Source organism: Miniopterus natalensis, chromosome 2 (genome assembly GCF_054644295.1).
Source record: "Miniopterus natalensis isolate mMinNat1 chromosome 2, mMinNat1.hap1, whole genome shotgun sequence".
In the NCBI taxonomy this organism is placed as follows: domain Eukaryota; kingdom Metazoa; phylum Chordata; class Mammalia; order Chiroptera; family Miniopteridae; genus Miniopterus; species Miniopterus natalensis.
In genome coordinates, this window is record NC_142082.1 from 152,582,895 (window position 1) to 152,603,656 (window position 20,762).

Genomic DNA, 20,762 nt, shown 5'->3' on the forward strand with positions numbered 1-20,762 from the left:
TGATAGGCAGTCATCTATGGATCGGCATGTGATGGAAAGAAGCACGTAGATGAAAGCCTTTCAGAAGGCAGCAGAGGGTGGTGGGAGGGGACATGGGGAAAGGGGGCAGGGGTGGGGATTTACGGTGCGTGGCTGGGGGGAGGGCGGAACTGTGATGGGGGTGGGGAGGTGAAGAGGGTTTGGGGGGTAAGATGTTAAATTTGGTTTTAGTTGTGCTGAATTTGAGGCACTGTCCAAATGGAAAAGTCCAGGAGGCTTAGGGAATGATTTTGCCTAAAGGTCCAAGTTTGAGTTCTTGGTGTAGGTGCGATGCGGAAGCTGCAAGTAGCATGAGGATTCTGGAGGAAAATGGTAACAAGTGGGTACAGGGGCTTCCCAGTATCTGGATTTTAGGGAGCGTTCATTGTTAGTAAAACCCTAGGGAGAAGCGGAGATGGTGAAGGAGGCAGAGAACTAGTAAAGCAGAGGTTTTTCGTGTCCAGCTGTCCTTTGATAGCCCCACCTAGTTGGCTACTGAGTGGATCCTCAGAAATAATCCAGTGTTGGAGTAAGTTTCATCACCTTGTGTTTGTACTTTCTGCCTCTTCCCGTCTGCGATCACTTCATTATAATTTGATCATGTCATTATTATTCTCTGAAGTAATTATCACTGGGCTCCCTTATCTTTTCCTCTACCTACCCCCTTCCCTCCAAATGCAACAGCTGTGCAGAATCGGGACGCTGCCTGGTACCAGCTGCTGGTGGCCCCACTCAGTGAGGACCAGAGGAGAACGCTGCAGGAGGTGTTCACCCTGGCAGAGCACCGGAGGACGGTGGCAGGTCAGCCAGAGTGGTTCTCGGATTAGAGTACGTGTGTCAGAGTGCCAAAGCAACCCCATTCAATAAACCCGGGGCACCCACATACTGTGTTTTTAATTGTTAGACGCCACCCTTTCAAGATAATAAGAAGTTATTATTTTTTCCATCTTTTTAATCACTCATGATACCTTAGCCCTAGGAAACAAGGTGGGTTACTATGTATCCGTTAGTGGTAGTGTCATTCCCACGTTCGTCCTGTTTTGGAGCCAAAGGTAAGACATAAGGGTTGGGATGAGTCTTGCTGAGGGAGAGTGAGTCATTCCTCCTAAACATCTTACGCGCAGATGACCAAGGCACTTTATGAGCTCGGGCAAGGAGCTGGCATTCCTGGAAATGAAGGACTCTCCGTTTCTATTTGTTGGGCTTTACATGGTGGTGATTCTTGTTGATTTTTAGTTTTTGAGCCGGAGACATTATTTTATGCCATCATTATTATGGTCACTCCTAGGAAATCAGTGGAAGAGATTTTGTAATTACAAAGATATTTTTGTGGGAAACATCATAGCATAGGCATCTAGAATTGAGAACCCAGGCTTTCTTCGCTGACTTGGGTTTTCAGTCCCGCACAGATTCTCTTCCTGGTAGGAGAGGCCTAGGCGTCTTTCCTGGAGCTCGTGGAACTCAACTTTGAGGCTTGTTTTCATTTTGCTCATTGTTAGCAAACAGTTTTTCCATGATGGTGAACATAATTACTTACTGCCCTCAGGAGGGCAGGATCATTAATACCATGAGTGACATTTCTTTAATTCCAGCTTCGCACCTTAAATGCTTTTCTTTCTCCCCTCTCTCTTGGCAAATGCTAGAGGCAAAGAAGAAGATTGAACAACAGGGAGGCTTCACCTTTGAAAATAAAGGAGTCCTCTCTGCTTTTAACTTTGGGACTATGCCCAGCAACAACTGAAGATGGGACATCAACTGACCAAGACCAAGTGTCATCGGGATATTTCACTTCACCAGGGGAACGTGGGGTCCAGGGAGGAAGGGTTGGGAGCTGCTGTTTGGCACCTTCCTGCTGTGCCAGTTACTGCCTGGCATAGGGCGGTATTTTTATCCACTCTCTCCTTTGCCCTTTCTCACCCTGAAATATGTATTTTAAGCAGCTACTGTAATGTATGAAATTAAAGGAAAACAAAATCATTGGACTGTAAAGGACAAATCATATGCTCCAAAGGATGAATGACCAAGGTGGTGCTGGAGGATTGGATCAGATGCACGTCTCAGGTTTTTGCAGAATCAGTGGATTGATGCGGATAACAGTGCCTTCTGTTGTACATGAATTATCTGACAACATTTTTTTTGGAGTGCATTGCGGTTTTTTTTAAAGCATAAAACATATTTCTAGATATAATGTAAACCTTGACGATTGTTGACTTATTCTGCATTTTACTGTGTGAATTTACTGTTAGGCAGTTAGCTCCAAGTCACTCTGGTTTCAAAAACGTCACTGCTCCCCTTGCTCACCCGGCTGCTGGGGCTTCAGGGGCTGTAACATATGCGCTGGCTCTGGGTTTTCCTAAGGAGTTCTGTGGCTTTTCTGAGTATTGTCTTATTCCCTGTCCCATCTTGTTTTTCAGCTCTGAAAGGGTGGTTATTTTTTTTTTTTTTTCTTTTTAAAAAAAATATATCTCTACCGATCTCAGAGAGAGGAAGGGAGAGGGAGAGAGAGATAGAAACATCAATGATGAGAGAGTCATTGATCAGCTGCCTCCTGCACACCCCCGACTGGGGATCTAGCCCACAACCCGGGCATGTGTCCTGAGCGGGAATCGAACCCCGATCTCCTGGATCCTAGGTCCATGCTCAACCGCTGAGCCACGCCTGGCCGGCAGAGAGGGCGGTATTCCTTTCGGAGGCAGCAAATATGAGTATCAATTTTATTTATAACCTGATAAGTTCAGGACTCAAAAATTTCTTGGCAGCAAGTGTCAGGCACTCTTGAGTCACTGGAATTAGTAAGTCCAAGTATATTCTGAATCTTGTGCTTAGTTATGCAGTGAATTGATAATTATTCTAAAACACATTGAACCAAGGGGAAAGGTACTAATGAGCACGCTGTCTTTCCGGATGGGGACTTGCATTTTAATAACATCATTCTAGCTGTGTTGGACCCCTGTCCAAAGCAGTTTGTAACAATGTTTTTTTAATCTAGGAAGAAAGAGCCCAATCTAACTTGTTGCTTCCTCACACATCAGAATTTTCTCCTGCCTGATTCATTCTAGTCTTTATCACAGCTCAGTGTGGCTTCTTATTTTTTTCAAGGGTCGGGGCTATTGGTCGGCTGCACTCGTCGGTAGTAATGATGTGAGCCCGTAGACAGTATTGCAGATGGAAATGACAGCTGGTTTTCTGAGCTGACTCAAGACCGGCACACGGGTCATGGTGTTTTCATTCAGTTAAGTGGAAACGTGTCTTCAGAACTTCCTGTGTTACTCTGTGTGATACAGTCCGTTTTTGTGAGAAGTCCGCAGCTTATATTTCCCATCGGTGACCGGAGGAATTTTCTCCAGGTGCTTCCTATTGTACCGTCTCTTATGAACTCTTTTTAGAATTTTGGGTTATTAAAGTAGTTTTTACAGAAGCAGCCTAAGAAGCCATGAGTTTCGAGTTAAATGATCCCTTGCTTTCCTCGGTCCCTCTCTTCCCAAGGTATTGATGTCACGTCGAATGTGCCAACTGGTGGCTGGAAGAGGAAGATGGCACTGGGGGAAAGTTGAGCTATCTTAAGCTTTGAAACTCTTTTTATTCCTCCCATGTCCCGAATCATTTAATTTTAACGTAAATAATATGCCTTCACACTGGATTGTCAAAGGCATGTGATTTCATTTTTGTGATGTATCGTCTCCTGCAATATGAAAGGGAAATAACTGTCAATGTGTATCAACCCATCTTGTTTTTGAAGCCAGGGTAGTTGTATAATTTTGTTACCAGCAGTGCTGACCTGAATGTGACCTGGTTATCTTGGCCATGCAGGAACTTGTATGAATGTACTGTAAAGTAAAATGCGGACTGATTCCCAGGATCCTGAACTTTCCTGTGTGTAATGTTTTCTGAAATGGGGAGTTTTGCTGAAATGTGGCAGGTGATGAGAAACCCACTAGTGTTTTCCTGACTTCTGGGGACCTGAAGCAAGGTGGCTTTTGGGCTGGGAGGGTAACCAGGACCCATCGGGAGCAGCTGAAGAGTGGGAGCGAGAGCCCGTCTCATAAACCGGGATGCTGACACGAGTGCGACAGAAGCTCTGGAAAAGCAAAGGTCCCGTCCACATCAGGACCGGGAGGGAAAGGAGAAGGTGCCCAAACGGGCCATTTCTAATGGGCTGCCATCAAATTAGGAGCCCTCACAACTGAGTGGAATGGGCAGTGCTGGCCTTTTTATGCTGAAACCTTACCTATCATGGCAGTAAGCTCCTCCCCACTTACAATTTCTATTAAGACCACATGGAACCAGTAAATTGTTAATCAGGGAAAATTCCTAAGATAGGAAACATTTATTTTAAGTTATATCACTTAACTAATATAGTGAATTACAGTCCCGTTTTCTGTTCAGCAGTTGAAACTGAAAACTAATAAATCTATGGAGGAAATCCAGGGAAACTTGGCTGTGTGATCAGAGACCGCCAGAGTGTGTGTGTGTGTGTGTGTGTGCGTGCGTGCGTGTGCACATACATGCCTTGCATGGTCATGCTTCTGTCCCTGTTTTACACTCTTCATTGAGCTCAGTGTGCAAGTGCTGACTGGGGTGGCTTCGAAACTTCGGGCAGTCCACTAGTGACTAAGGCGCGAAACCAATGAACAAGGGTAGGACTATGCTTTAGGAGGAAGCACCAACATGAGGGCAACTGTGGCTGATCCTGTAGCCAGGAGAGAGGCGGATGCAACAGAAAGCGAGTGGCGGGCCGCAGGAGGGGCTGGGCTGTGTTGTGGAGAAAAGGGAGTGCAAGGCTCTGCCATCCAGGGGGAGGTGAGTGAATGCACATGCTCCCTGGGTGTGCGCCTCGGAGATATCACCCAACTTGGAAATTATACAAGGAGATAGGTGCCTCTCAAAACCTGGAAACTGGAGGCTTCCCAAAGGGCTTGAAATTGGCAGAGACGAAGAGCAACTCAGGCAGAAGTGACCTTATGGAGACTTTTTCCCAAAGGACCTCCTTGGGCATGTAGGGCACAGCCAAGGAGGTTGAGAACTACACAGCAAGGCCTCACGGGCAGCTTTCAGCTGTGGCCCAGGGTCCCACACCAAGCTCTCATTAGTTCAGAGTGACCCACCATTCCTACTGGCCAGCTAGTGAAGATAGTTCCCTCATTTCTCTTCCTTTGCAGCCATTCTCTCCTGGGAGCTTGATCTTCACCCTGCTCATTTCCAGGCAGTCTGACTCCACTGGTCTTCTCTTTCCTTATGCATATCAGTGGCTTAGAATTGCTTCAAAGTGGTAATCTCTGACCTTGGAATTAGCTCTCTCTCTCTTTTTTTAAAATAGATTGGAGAGAGATGGGGAGAGGCAGAGGGACAGAGAGACAGAGAAACATGGATGTGAGAGAGAAACCTGTCAGTTGCCTCCTGTACGTACCCCATTGCAACGTAGGCATGTGCCCTGACGGGGAATTGAACCTGCGACCTTCCGGTTCACAGGGCAACACTCCAACCAACTGAGCCACACTGACCAGGGCTCCTCCTCCTTTCTCACAGGACTTGTTTTTTGTTTTCACCTTGAGTTACTCATGCCATTGATTATAAACTTGAGGGCAGAGACTATGCTTTGCATAGTATTTTGTACACATTTTGTCTTCTTTATATACCTTGTGTCTGGTGGCCAAGCATAATTAATATGAACAGATGAATGTGTTTCTGCCAATGAACTTGGAATTTAGAGGCATCTCAGAGGCCACAGATAGGATCTGAGAGTCAAGTAGTTTCCTGTGGAGGCACCTGGTTTTTTAGGAGAAAAAACAAATTTGCAGCAGCAGCAGCTAGATAATGAAGTAGATACAGGCCACTGAAGGTAAGATGTGGTCTGTAGATCCCTGTGGTCCCCGCTGATCTTCCCATTTCTAAATCCACAGGTTTTCTGTGCAGCAGCATCACAGGCAGTTGAGTCCCCCTTTTTTCAGACCTCTGTTTAGTGTCCATAACAAAGAACCCCTTTCTCCTAACTCCATCTGTTTCTTTCCTTTCCTCTATGGGTTCATTATCCTCTACTTAATTTTTAAGAGCCTCTTTATTTATTAATCGGGTATGTATTTTGTAGAAAGTTCTTCCGAGATTAGCCCTAGGCTCTCTCCTACTGTCTTGGCTTTAGTTAACACTCCCGACCTCTCTGGCATCAGACTTCTAGAACCAATGGCCACCTTTTGAGGGTCGCAGGTAACTCCAACTCCACATGTCCACATAGAAATGATATTTTTAACCCTCTGTCTCCAACCCTGCCCTGCCCCAGTGTTTCTTGATTGGTATTACCAGTCAGTCAGTTCTTGTTAGATAGTTGGGTGTCAATGTTGATGACTCCCACTTCCCTCCTCAGACTGATTAACTCTTCAAAAAATATTCTGAGTCTCCCTGTTTCTATCTTATCTTACTGTAGGCCATCACCATTCCTTGCTAGGATATCCTAGTGCCCTCCAATCTGAGATCTCGCATCTGCTCCTGTGCCCCACCTCACTGCCCTCGCCTGTCCACCAACTAGGCAGAATGATTTTTCAAAATGGAAATTTTGGTTGTATCACTAACCTGAGAGATTACGATCTTACTGGCTTTTGGATACAGATAAAATCGTTAACCCGGCGAGAGACTTGGCCCTATATCAACTGTCCATCCTGAGCTACTTCCTTAGCACCTTCCAGCTGCCTTTTCTCACCGCCTCCAGTTCACTGATTTCTTCTCCTCCCTGGAGGTTCACTGGTGTCATTTTCTTTTCCTTCTCTCTACTCTTTACCTGGTAAATGGCTCTTCACCTTCACTTGGGAACCTAGATATTTCCTTAGAGAAGCCTTTCTACTCTGCCAACTTTGAATCATGCATCCCACTTATAATCAAATAATTGTGTAATATGAACTCGAGAGCCAAAGCAATGCCCTACTCACTGCGGAAACCCAGCAGCCAGCATAGTGCTTTGCTTACAGTGGCTTTAGCATTGGTGGCCCGCATGATCCAAACCTGTCAAAGGAAGACTCTGGTAATGGCTAAGTTGGAGAAGTCGATGGGACTGAAAATATCCTCCTTGAGATGGGATTACTTGCCTAGTTTGAGTCAAGCAAATATGTAAGGGTCAATAATTTGATCTCCCCTTTCATCTAGTGATATTTAAATGCTCAACATTTATTTGGTGAATTAGGGAGAAACTGATCTATTACTAATGAAACTTGTATACTTCTATTTTCAAAATAAGAAATTTATTGTATGCATTTATTACGCACAGTTTTCCAAACCAGATAACTCCATTTTGGCCATTCCCAATAACCAAAACTACAAATTCAATTTCATAATGTTTTAGCTCCCTGCAGCTGCTGATGTCAGAAACTCCCAGCTGGGTTGTGTCGGCATTGGTAGCACGTTTACATAAAACAAAATGCCCGGCATTGGTAGACAGCAGGAAGAATTATTTCTTCATGAAGGTGGTGTCTGCTCTGGTGGGAACAAGAGCGGTTTTCCTTTCACCAGCTCAATGGGGAGTCGTATTTGGAACCCCTCATCGCCTGGGACCGTGCTCCCGGCGAACCCCCATGAGCCTGAGCCCCCCTTACAGTCGGTGTCCAGGCTGTGGTTGGCACCGGGGTCCCCTGAAGGCAGACACAAGCAGGCGGGCGGTTGGCCCTCTCCACGTGCCTGCAGCGGACGGGCTTTCGGCCCCTTTTGACCAGGTTTGAATGATAAGCTCTGACTAAACCAGGGCAACTGCCAGCTGGTGCTCCTTCCCCTCCTGCGCGTTCATGGTCCTGTCACCTTATATCGATCCTCACCAGTGGTTGTCCTTTGCTTGGCTGCTGTATTGCAGGCTGCGGTAAGCAGGATAATGACACCCCACCCCACCCCAAAGATGTCGAAACCCTCACCCCCAGAACTGGTGAATGTGGCAAAGGGGACTGAGGCTGCAGGTAGAACTCGGTTTGATAATCAGTTGACCGTAGGATAGGGAGGGTGCTGTGGCTTAGCAGGTCTGCCCAATGCAATCACAGTCTGTTAAAGTGGGAGAGGGAGGCAGAAGAGAAGGCCCGAGTGAGGAGCTGGAAGAGGGACTGAAGCCACCGGTGCTGGCTTTGAAGGTGGAGGAAGGGGCCGTGAAGCGACAGAGCCCCTAGGAGCTGGAAAAGGCCAGGACGGGATTCTTTCCTGGAGCTGCCAGCCCCGCCAGCACCTTGACTTTAGCCCAAATGAGACCCGTCTGGGACTTCGGACCTCCAGAACTGTAAGATAACAAATCTGTGTTTTAAGCCTTGATGTTTGTGGTAATTTGTTATAGCAGCAATAGAGCACGAATACACAGGCCCTGGGTGGGGAGAGGGCAGGTGCAGGAGTCTCAGCTTTGAAGACTGAAATATTGGTTAATATTTGTGGCTGGACATTTTAATTTCTAAATCAAGATCATGTTTTGCAGTATAGAATGATTATGGGGCCTATTACTACCTAAGCGTGATGAGAAAATTATTGGGCCTGCTGGGTGTTTTCATCTAAAAACGGGGAAACTTTCTGCAGTGGATAGAATTTAAAGAGCAAGTGGGAGGTAAAAATAAATGTGCACTTTGATTGTATTCCATAGGTTGTGATTGTTTAATGTCCCTCTTATAATAGTACAGTACCTAAACTAGTGTAAAATATTATATTTTGTATTTAATACATTCATTCAGCAAATATCTCTTGGTGCTTGACGTTTTCTGAGTGGGCCTCTTTTGTGAGCTTTCCCTTCAGTTCTGTGAGAAACTAAGGTTTTTTCATTAAATTCCTTTCCTGCTTAAGTTAGCTCAGCTGGTTGCTATTGCTTGCAACTAAGAAGGCTAAGTGATGCAGGAAACAAAATAGTGCTTTTTCATCTGGAGAACTGTGTGACTCCAGATGGACTGTGCTTTGCTCGTGGTAGCCAGTCTCCAAGATTGGCCCTGTGGTCCTCAATATCCCTTGGGTTGTTCCCTCTCACATTGTTCCAAGGTTGGAATGTAGGATCAGTAGCATATAAAAGAAGTTATCATGTCATTTCCAAGGTTAGGTTATAAAAAAACAATGGCTTATGTCTTGGGTGCACTCAGGCTCTGCCACACTCTTGCCCACTGTCTCCATTTACTTGCTCTGCTGGAAGCCATGTCATGAGCGGTCCTATGGCGAGACCCACCTGGTGAGGGACTGACACCTCCTGCCAACAGACACATGAGTGAATTAAGAATTAGATGCTTCGACTCTTGTTAGTTCTTCAGAGACTGCAGCTAAACCACTCCTGGAATTCTGACTCTCAGACCCTGTGTGAGCTAATAAATGTCATTTTTAGCTGCTAAGTTTGGGGACAATTTGATACTATAGATGACTAACACGTTGTTTATTAAAAATGCTCCTACACTTTGCAATGTGCATAAAGGCACTACATCCTGAACTTGTAGGAATACAATCGGGTATTTCTCGTACAGGAGCACTGGAGAGGGAATGCTGGCATTGGATAGGAGGCAGAACTAGGTAATCACCGAGGTTCCTCCCCAACCCAAGATTCCACAGTAGATCGAAACTGAAAAGTGAATATAATAGCTGAATTTCCCTAAATGAATCTTATTGTCTACTTTCAAACTAGGCTTTATCTAAAAACAGATATGACAAAATATGTAGCTTAGATTCAGTTTACATCTATTTTCAAATGTTAGGCATTTATTCTCAGGGAATATCATTTTTATTTATTTGAAGTCAGTTTTATTTTTAATATGCAAAATGTTTTACAAGTGAAAAGGCATGATCTAATTCATAGGCTATATTTATAAGGACATAAAACTCCATTTGCAACCATGGCTGAATTAATTGTCCCCATATTCAGACATTATCTCTAGTTACACTGACTCCATGGGTCAGTCCTTCTAACTCATGCAATTGAGACGGTTCTTCAACAGATCAGTTTAACATGTGTGACAAACTTGCATTGTTATAAAGCTATTCCTGTCTCTGTCAAAAACATTCACAAGCCTGGACATGCCTCTCTGTCCTTGGGCTATATTTTTACCATCTCATATATTCAATTTGAAAATCTGATTTTCAGAGATGTCTGGGTTTAGAATGGACTGTGGGTTTAAACAGCAGAACAGGACTGCTCGTGTAATATAATAACGCAGGCATTTGCCTCCCCAGGTCTTTTGTTGAGCTGTCACTTGGCGACAGTTATTTGGTGATACTGTTAATTTTATCTGCCATGCAAGAACCACTAAATTAGAGGAATGGATTATGCTGTCAGTCAGGTTTGACAGAACCTCTATGAATTTTGTGATGGAATGAAATCAACACGGTCCAGGGGCACTAACTGTGATAAGCAGTATACCTTAATAATTAAAGGGCTAAAATGCTAAAATGCTGTAAAATGCATTTTTTTTTTTACGGTGGAGCTATTTTCCCACTGCCTGCTTTTGTAAGATTGTAAATGTGGTCCTCAGGGTAAATCTTAACTTACGACACTTTCAAAGCAAAGTTTAAGTGTGAAGTTTAAAGGCGTTTGAGGATATATACATATATAAGCGTATGTGTGTCTCTATGTGTGTTTGTAAATGTATGTGAGTGTTTGTATCCACACACACACACTTCAACATCTGGGAGCTTGAGAACTAAACCAACAAAGACACACAATTTTTATTAATATTCATGTTCATGGGAGTCACAGACAAGAAGTGAATGTTCAAAAAAGGGGTTAGATTTCGGGGCTTATATACCATTTTAGGGAAGGAGAGTGGGCTTGGGCTTCAGGGGATGGTAAAGCCGCGGCAGAGTGACTAGGAAATCGTGCGGAAAGCTAACGGAAGAGAAAAGGTGCCTTACGAAGCCTGTTGATGCAGACGCCTGCGGGTGCCCCCTTGGCGGTGGGCGCCTTCACAGAGGGGGACGTGTGCCTGGCTCGCAGGTGGATTGCCTCCCCCTCAAAAGAATTCTTACAACAGAGTGGCATATTCTGGAGTGACATATCCTGATCCCCTTCAAGTGAATGCCCCTTTGCATAGCTCTGCTATTTTGAAAGCTGTAGAAATGTTCAGATGTCACAAGAAACAGAAAGAAACATTATCTTAAGGGAAAATGCTAAAAGTCGAAATATAAGAACATGGCAGCGAGCAGGGCCTTGGCCAGCTGCTCGCGCACCGGGCGGCCGGGGGACAGCGGGGGACGCCTCCGCTCTTCCCGTCCCCGTCGCTGCCTTCCTGCTCTGCTACCAGCAGCAGGCAGAGGAGGGAGGCTTTCCTTGTCCCCAGGATCTCAGAAACGATTTTGCCCCCGTAGGTTTCTTGATGGTCTGTAGAACGTTCTAAAATTCTTCATTCTCGGCATGTCCTTTGCTGCTTTGATAAAGAACCTTTCGGGGCCAAGGTGACGTTTAAAGGGCATGGACACCAGCTTTCGCAAGCTTTTATGTTCATTTCCCTTATTTATGGTCTCTGTCAGTTTCTAATTTTTCTTTAGATTTCTCCTTGTCTCATCCTGCTCTTACCTGAAAATTTAGTTTGGATTAGGAACGCGCTGAGCTCAGTGCATACCTGCTGGGATTTAAGGGATGGAATGGCCGTTAGCCTGGCTGCCTCTGGATATTCTGGCCGTGTAGCAAAAAGGGAGGAGGTGAAGGGAGAAGAGATGTGAAAACACAGTGGACAGTGGGATAAACTGTTGCGGTCATTGGGACAGTTAGGAGCTAAGCCCGTCCCTGTCCCTTCCAACCAGAAACTCCCCTCCCACGCAGTGGGGGGGCTCTGCCAGAGCAGGCCCTGCGGGGGTCTCCAGTGGGGGGGAGGGAGCTGATGCGGAAAGGCCGCTGTGAAGCACATCGGAGGTGTGCTCATCCTCTGACCCCCCCCCAGTGCCTGCTTTGTGCTGGGCGCACAGTAGGTGTGGTTATTATTGTTCACACTAATAGTCAGTACTTACTGTTTTCTTACTAGATACTCTGCCACTTTTTCTCAGTAACTATAGAAAATAGTCAATAAGAGAGCATTCCTGCAGCCCTCAGGGCAGAAAATGAAGTCACTTGATCAGCTTGTAGTAGGGTTCTCCAAACAGAGCAGATAAAAAGAATATCTATCATCTATCATCTATCTATCATCTATCTATCTATCATCTATCTACTCTATCTATCTATCTATCTATCTATCTATCTATCTATCTATCTATCTATCTATCATCTATCTATCTATCTATCTATCTATCTATCTATCTATCTATCTATCATCTATCTCTATCATCTATCTATCTATCATCTATCTATCTATCTATCTATCTATCTATCTATCTATCTATCATCTATCTATCATCATCATCTCTATCTATCTATCATCTATCTATCTATCTATCTATCTATCTATCTATCTATCATCTATCTATCATCTATCTATCTATCTATCTATCTATCTATCTATCTATCTATCTATCTATCTATCTATCTATCATCTATCTATCATCTCATCTATCATCTATCTATCATCTATCTATCATCAATCTAGCTATCATCTGTCTATCTGGGGGGAGGGCTTCTAATATAAGAAACTGACTCACAGGATTATGGAGGCTGGGAAGTCCCATGATACGCAGTCTGAAAGCTGGAGACTCAGGGGAGCCAATGGTTTAAGTTCCAGTCCAAGTAGGAAAAGACCAATGTCCCACTTCAAAAAATGGGCAGAGAGAACAAATTCTTCCTTCCCCCACCATTTTTTCTCTTCAGGCTGTCAGTGGATTGGATGATTCCCACCCACATAGCAGGGCCATCTGCTCTACTCAGTCTACAGATTCAAATGCTAACTCATCTACAAAAATCCTCACAGACACACCCAGAAATATTGTTTAACCAAATCTCCAGGCACCTCGTGGCCCTGTCGAGTTGCCACATGAAATTAGCAATCACGCATCTGTGTGTTAATGCAGCTCACTGTTAGGAACCCAGAATGAGGTGGAGAGAAGGAGTATGGAAGAAGTTAGTCCATGGTGAGCATGCTAGATGAGCTTCTGCAGGGTGATTTGAATTTTAAAAATTTTAATATTTTAGACATTAAAAAATATTAGAAGGCTTTCTTATTTTGGAAACTAAAGGCTGCTATCAACTTGACAGCAGTTGAAGAAAAACTTGAATGCACCAATCACTTGGTTATCTTAATTTTTGTTTCCAAAATTGCACATGAGCTTTTTGGACTGAGACTCTTAAAAAACTACCAATTTCTGTTTTGATTTTTAAGAAAATCAAAATCAAAGGATGAGAGGTAAATGACCATATTTTTGTTCTTAGAAATTAAGCCAAAGTATCATAGGAATATCTTATGAAGGGATAGTTTCACATTCCCCACTGAGGTCATTAGCCAATAACTAAGTGATTCTCTGTTTTACAGAATTTTATTTTTATATTATTATTATTATTACATATTACTAGTTATTAGCTGAAAGTTGTTCAGGCAAGGAGAAGGGCAATTTTTCACAACAAGCACTGTAGGAACCCTTAGTCTCTGCAGGTTGGCACTATCCGGAGAACAGAAATTGTAGAAGGAGGCCGGCTGCTTGGGGAATTGAACCCTCATAACCATGATGCTGACATTTTATAAAAGGAAATATATCTTTTTTTTTTTTTTTGGTGCTATTTAAAAATTTTTTTTATTTAAAATATTACAAATGTCCCTTTATCTCCCCAATGACCCATTCCACCCCCCCTCCCAGTCCCTCTCCCCACCATTGTCCATGCCCTTGGGTTGTGCATATCTGCATATAAATTCTTTGGTTACTCTCTCCCCCTCCCCCCCCCCCCCCGCCCTCCTCCATCCCTCTGACATTCTTTGGTCTCATCTGTGCTTCCATGTCATTGAATCTATTCTGTCGATCAGTTTATTAAGTTCTTTAGATTCCACGTATAAGCGAGATCATGTGATGTTTGTCTTTCTCTGCCTGGCTTATTTCACTCAGCATAATTTTCTCCGGGTCCATCCACACTGTCCCAAAGGGTACGAGATCCTTCTTCTTTACAGCTGCGTAGTACTCCATGGTGTGAATGTCCCACAGCTTTTTTATCCACTCAGCTACTGATGGGCACTTGGGCTGTTTCCAGATCTTAGCTATTGTAAACTGGGCTGCTATGAACATAGGGCTGCATATATTCTTTCCGATTAGTGTTTCAGGATTCTTACGGTATATTCCTAGGAGTGGGATCACTGGGTCAAAAGGCAGCTCCATTTCTAATTTTTTGAGGAACCTCCATACTGTTTTCCATAGTGGCTGCCCCAGTCTGCATTCCCGCCAGCAGTGTACTAGGCTCCCCTTTCTCCACACCCTCGCCAGCACATGTCGTTTGTTGATTTGTTGATGGAGCCATTCTGACAGGTGTGAGGTGATACCTCATTGTGGTTTTAATCTGCATCTCTGATGATTAGCGACATCGAGCATTTTCTCATGAGTCTCTTGGCCATCCGTATGTCCTCTTTGGAGAAGTGTCTATTCAGGTGCTTTGCCCATTTCTTAATTGGGTTGTTTGTCTTCTTCTTGCTGAGTAATATGAGTTTTTTTACACTTTGGAAATTAGCCCCTTACCAGATTCATCCTTGGCAAATATGTTTTCCCAGACCGTGGGGTTCCTTTGTATTTTGAGGCTGTTTTCTTTTGCTGTGCAGAAGCTTTTTAGTTTGATGTAGTCCCATATGTTTATTTTTTCTTTTGTTTCTCTTGCTCTAGGAGATGTATCAGTGAAAATTCCACTACGTGGAATGTCTGTGACTTTACTGCCTATGTTTTCTTCCAGGATTTTTATGGTTTCGTGACTTACATTTAAGTCTTTTATCCATTTTGAGTTTATTTTGTGTATGGTGAAAGTTGGTGGCCTAGTTTCATTCTTTTGCATGTACCTGCCCAATTTTCCCAGCACCACTTACTGAAGAGACTGTCCTTACTCCATTGGATGCTCTTGCCTCCTTTGTCAAATATTAACTGACCATAATGGTGTGGGTCTATTTCTGGGGTCTCTGTTCTGTTCCATTGATCTATATGCCTGTTGTACCAATACCAGGCCGTTTTGATTACAATGGCTTTGTAGCACAGTTTGAAATCCGGTAATGTGATCCCTCCCACTCTGTTCATTTTTCTCAAGATGGCTGCAGCTATTCAAGGTCTTTTTTGGTTCCATATAAATTTTCAAAATGTTTGTTGTAGATCTGTGAAATATGCTGTTGGTATTTTAATAGGAATTGCATTGAATTTATAAATTGCTTTGGGTAGTATGGTCTTTATTTCTTATTTTTTTTTAACCTTGAAATTTAGAAAAAAAAATCAGGGAGAAAAGAAGAAGAGAGAATATGCAAAACTATTTTATACTTCATTTTTAAAACCAAGTTATGTTGTTCTATATTTTTTAAAATGCTCTATTTTTCAAAGGAAATATGGTTCTTAAAAAATAGTGCAGCTGCGCCGCAGATCATGCTATAAAAATTTCAGAAAACTACGGTCATAAAGGAGATGAAAAATAAGACACTTAGGACATTTATAGGAGCAAAAGCAAGTTGAAAATGTGAAACTAGTTGCCTGGGAAACTGCTGAGTGGGTGTGGGGGGAGGTGGCCATTTCTGGGATTTCTGATGAGGTTGTTACATTCCTAAACCTCCGTTACCTCCTGTTGTGAATGTAATGCCCCCCCGCCCCTTCTGCTAGGCTAGGAAGAGAGAAGGGACCTCCAAAGGGCAGAGCAAGCCTTGCCCCGAGCGGCAGGGCGCTGAAGGCGAGTCACAGCGGCGCCTGGCAGCGGGAGGTGGGGACGGGGAGCGGGCTGCTCCTCTGCTGCAACTTCTAAGCCGTATTTAGGGAAAACTGCCTAGATCTCCTTCTTACTAAGCCGCTCTACATACCTGTTCATTCCTTTCGATTATTAGTCATATGGTTCTTATCTTTGTGTGCTTAGTAATTTTTAATTTAGTGCTGAAAATTGTGTAAATATAACAGAGGTTCCAGAGGATGATGCCTTTCAGTGGAGAAAGTTCAAACTCTTCCTCCGCTAAGAAAATAGAGCGGCAGGGGAAACCCGTTTTAGCCTGATCGGGCTCAGCCGGCCGAGCGACGCTGCGCTCCGGCAGATTCGCTCTCCCCTCGCCTGCCCCCCCCCCCCCCCCCCCCCCCCCCCCCCCCGCGGGTTCGGCGCAGCCGGGCGGGTCCCTGCTGCCTTCGCCCGTGGCCGGCGGGGGCGCTGCTGCCCTGCTTTTCCGCCCCGCTGCCCACAGCTCTTCAGCTGAGCTCTTTGACCTCCCACCACTCACGTCTTTGGAATTAGTGGAACATCTTGCGTGGGGAGACCAGCTCTCAGGTTTCCGGTTTTGTCATTTTCGTCCGACTGCCCACTGAAAGCTCTGTGAGCTTCTCTGTCTCCCCGCAGAGACCCTGGGTCTGGGCCAAGCCCAGCTCCCGAGCCTCTAACCTGCGGATCCACGGTGGCCCTTTCCAGTCGCTGGGCTTACGCCTTGCATTTCAGGAATAGTTTCTGTCTTTCAAATGTGCCCTATCCCACTGTTCTGACTTTCTCTGTGCATATGTAGGGTACCCTTTGCCTGCCTCGAGCTCTATTATTTTGTTTTTAATCCCTCCGATCTCTTTCTCGGTTTGGTTTCATTTTGCTCGCTTTCCCCATTTTTCCGCCTGTCCATCTCTTACAGCGCTTTTCATAGTATTTATTTTCACTCGTGTTTTTAAATAGTTTATTATGGTTTTTTGTTTGTTTGCTTTCTGCCTGCGTCCTGCCAGTTCCTCTCCCTTCCTATTTTCCGTCAGACCATCGGCCGCCTCTTCCCTTTTTCTCTCTCCTATTTCTCCGTTGCTGATTGTCTGCAGGCGCCTGTGTCTCTCTTTGTTCCTCCTTTATTTGTGTTAAATAGATACATTGTGGCGAACCATTTAGTTCCTTTGTTGGTTCTCTTTACTATATGTTTTTTGAATTATTTTTTAGTGGTCGGTCTGGGGATTACAGTATGTATTTTATCTCTAAACAATCTGGTTCAGAATACTACTAATTTAACTGCAAAAGCACATGCACAGTTTGCTTCAATACAGCCCCCTCCGCTCCCCCCTGTGAACTGTCTCTCTTGCTCGGTTGAACATTTTTGTTTTTGCTCCTGGCGGGTTGACTACCAGGTGTCTAAGCGTGGCTCTGTTAGAATTTGTCCTTCTTAGGACTTGAGCTTCCTGGCCATGTAGTTTCATGTTTGCCATCAAATGTGGGCAGTTTTCAGCCATTCCTGCTTCAGATTGTCCGCCCGGTTTCTTTCCTTTCAATAGGGCGCCTCTGTGTGCTCCTCTGAGCCGCACCCCGTCCGTGGCGGTCCCGCAGCCTGTCACCCTCTGCTGGCTTCCCCGGCCGCCCCCCCCTGGGAAGGTGGCCCTTCATGCTTAGCGGGTGTGCTTCAGGGGCTGCCTTCGCGGGTTGCTGCTCTGGGTACCCCCGGGCACCCCCCACCTTTCTCTCTCTTCCCCGGCCCCTGACACCTGTCCCGCCTGGGTCCCGGCCGCCGCAGGTCTCACTCAGGGCGAGGTCCACCTTTGCTGGTGACTTCGCAGGCCTGTCGCTGCCACCTCCCTCTGCGCTCTCGTCACTCTCATTTCTGCCTTGGGCTGGACTCCTGAAGAACTCTGCTGAACTCAGCTGCTGTACAGACACTTCCATTCAATTCAGACCTAGAGGGTTTTCTAGGTTTCCTACTTTCGTGAAAATTGAATTTGTGGCTTTAAAAAACTCTCTGTGTTGCCCGGCTGGGTGTGGCTCAGCGGCTGAGCATCGACCTAGGATCCAGGAGATCGAGGTTCGATTCCTGCTCAGGGCACATGCCTGGGTTGCGGGCTCGATCCCCAGCAGGGGCAGGAGGCGGCCGATCAATGACTCTCTCATCATTGATGCTCCAACTCTCTCTCTCTTCTCCCTTCCTCTCTCTGAAATCAATGAAGATATATTTTTAAAAAAATTGTTTTAAAAAAAATAAACAAAAAAAACCTCTCTGGGTTTTTCCCTGTGGCTTTTAAGAGGAGTCATGGGAAGATCCATAATTAAACTACCACTGTATTTATACCAAATGTCCTACAGGTATGTTAAAGAATGTCTAGCATGTTTTCAAAAGCTATGAGAGTATTCAGAAGAAAGACAAGACAGACACAAAGTTGGCCCGGAGTTTTAGTCAGATGCTGTGACTGTCGTTTACTTCAGTGGACAACTTTCGTGGGGGTTGGGGATCAGAGCGATGTCACAGGAGGTTGGGACCTGTCTAAGCTGCATTTTGAGCAGGATTGAGAAAACCCCTTAACAGGGCCAACATCCAATATGAGAGTATCAAAATTTCTCAGTGAGCCCAGGCTGGTTTGATTCAATGGTTAGGGTGTTGGCCCGAGGACTGAAGGGTCCTGGGTTCGATTCCAACCAAGGGCGTGTACCTCAATTACAGGCTCGATCCCCGGCCCCAGTTGAGGCACATGCAGGAGGCAACCAATTAATGTGTCTCTCTCACATCAATGTTTCCCTCTCTCTCTCTCTCTCTTTCTCTCTCTCTCTCTCCCTTTCCACTCTCTCTGAAAAGCAATGGAAAAAATATCTTTGGGGGAGGATTAAAAAAAAATTTCTCAGTGATTTCCTTCAATTTATCTTAGAGAAAGAAGCCAGAGAGGCAAAGAAGTAGAGAGAGCAGTGGCATTTTACAAAGGGAATAGAAGATGCAAACGGCGAAGATAGATGCTTTGGGCTAATGAGTAGGACAAAAAAAAAAAAAGATTTCTTTCTCTGATTAGACAGGTCAGCACATAAAAGTGGATAGATGGGTTTCTGATATAAAAATATAGTTTCAGAGCCTTGTGATACTTTCAGAAAAATTTCATTTTAAGTTCACAGGCCAAGAGTAGGTCAAGTTTTAATTGATAAACTCTTAAGTTGAAGAGGTCTCATGTAATTCTTTTAAATCTTGCTATGTGTTATACTGTACTTAACTGGTGTTCATTTTAACAGAAAAGGTGTGAATGGGTGGGTCACAAATCCCATTATGTATCAGTTATCCATTCCAGACTCATTGCATTACCCGCATTGCATGCATCACCATCCACCAGGTGACAGGGACAGCTCTGCAAGTCTTGTGCACTGGAGAAGGAACCAACCAGCTTCTTCCTGACAAAAATGTTAGGCGGTCTGACGTGCCTTCCAGGCCTGGATTTCAGATATTCGAAAAGAAGCTAGAGGAGATATATTTGTAAGAGGTGGATCATTTCTATAATCCTCCAAGCCACAGTGTAGATGGCTGCCTAGTAATTCTTGGCCCCTAAGTCTAGTCCTAACAAACCCGGATAAAGTCCCCCAGGCAGGATGGGCCTGCCACAGAAGGCTGAGATGAGACCTGAGAGTGACAGCAGGGCTTGCTGCTGTAAGGTGATCTCTCCAGAGGGATTCTTTCAACTCAGGTCAAAAGGTCAGCCCTAGGATCTGTCTCATTCTTTACAAACATTACAGCGCTTGACTTCATTATAGGGATGAAGATCTGTGAGTTAAGTGATGTAATGTCAACAATCCTTTCATAATCCTGTGCTGATGAACCGACTGCTCGGAATATGCTTTGATTTAGTTAAATGTGCTGGAGCAGTTTGCAGGTCCTTGAATTCTAACAACAGCAATGGCTATACTTACAGTGCAGCTGTTGAGCTGCTAATCCTTCAGGGCGTGTTCTAGAACCGACTGATGGTAAGCTGCTCTGAAGACAACAGGTGTGACTTCTTTTGTCTGTATTATATTAAAATATATATTAAAATACATCTGTATTGAAAATCATGTACTTTTTATTTTGAAAACGCTCAAACCTTGAATTGCAGACCAGTTTGTTTCATGATTTTTCATGAAACTTTAAAATATAGTAAATAATATAACCCACCGATAATCTGTATTAGTTTTTTCAAATGATATTTCAGGGACCTTTATAATCCCTTCTAGATAAGTGATACTGACATATGAATGTTGCTTTGGAATTTGGCTCAGAGTCATTTAAAAAATAGTAGCGTGGATGTTTCTCTTCCCTTCCTGGCTAAATTCTGACTCAACACAGTCTGAGTGGCAAAGCTGAGAGAATGTAGTGGGGAAATAGTGTGTGGGTAAGGAGAATTAAAAATAATTCCGAAGTCCCGAGATGCCTGAAAGGGTTTAAAATAAAGAAATAAGAGCCCACGAGGTAGCTAAAACAACAGCAGCAGCAACAACAAAAAGCCCAAAACCAAAAAAAAACCATGCCTCAATATTTAGTGTTTCAGGAAGCACAGCACAATAGCAGGGCCACTCGTATCATCTGTGCTGAAGTCGCAGCCTCCCCCCCTTGTCACTGGCTATCACACCCACATCCCTCTTCTGAAGAAAGTGAGGGAGGCCAGATGCCTTTGTGGGGATTTAGGCAAAACCATGTTCTAGAGAGAAACTCCATAGGGATGGTGACAAATGGATCAGTTTGATGCTTTCATTATAAAAACTATGGATTCCAGGAGATCTGCAGAAATGGACATTATCCCAGTGTTCGCTAAGCTATGCGCTGACCTTCCACGAGGTCTGCTGCGTAGCCACGTTTTGGGACCAAGAGTTACTGGCGAGCCAAGAGGAAGGGGAAGCTCTGCTAGACCTATGCTCCTGAATCCTCGCCGAGACCCTTGGCACTGACAGTAATCAGGCGTCTCTTGTCATCCTGAAAAGCCCCTGCACACCAGAACCTGGGCTTCTGCTTCAGGTCTCTGTCTGCATT

At 44.6% G+C, this 20,762-nt stretch overlaps 1 protein-coding gene across 2 annotated transcripts in view; it reads left to right on the forward strand.

Moving 5' to 3' along the window:
- Nucleotides 1-3,877, forward strand: part of IPO8 (importin 8) — a 48,045-nt gene extending 44,168 nt beyond the window's left edge. Inside the window, exons 24-25 of one of the 2 annotated variants that reach the window (XM_087814740.1) lie at nucleotides 703-819; nucleotides 1,662-3,877. In XM_087814740.1, the coding sequence (XP_087670866.1) occupies nucleotides 703-819; nucleotides 1,662-1,759 (215 nt within the window). In that variant the 3' untranslated portion in view covers nucleotides 1,760-3,877. Of the gene's footprint in view, nucleotides 1-702; nucleotides 847-1,661 lie in introns of both variants that reach the window. The other variant, XM_087814741.1, reaches the window with a different exon arrangement.
- Nucleotides 3,878-20,762: the final 16,885 nt, after the last annotated feature.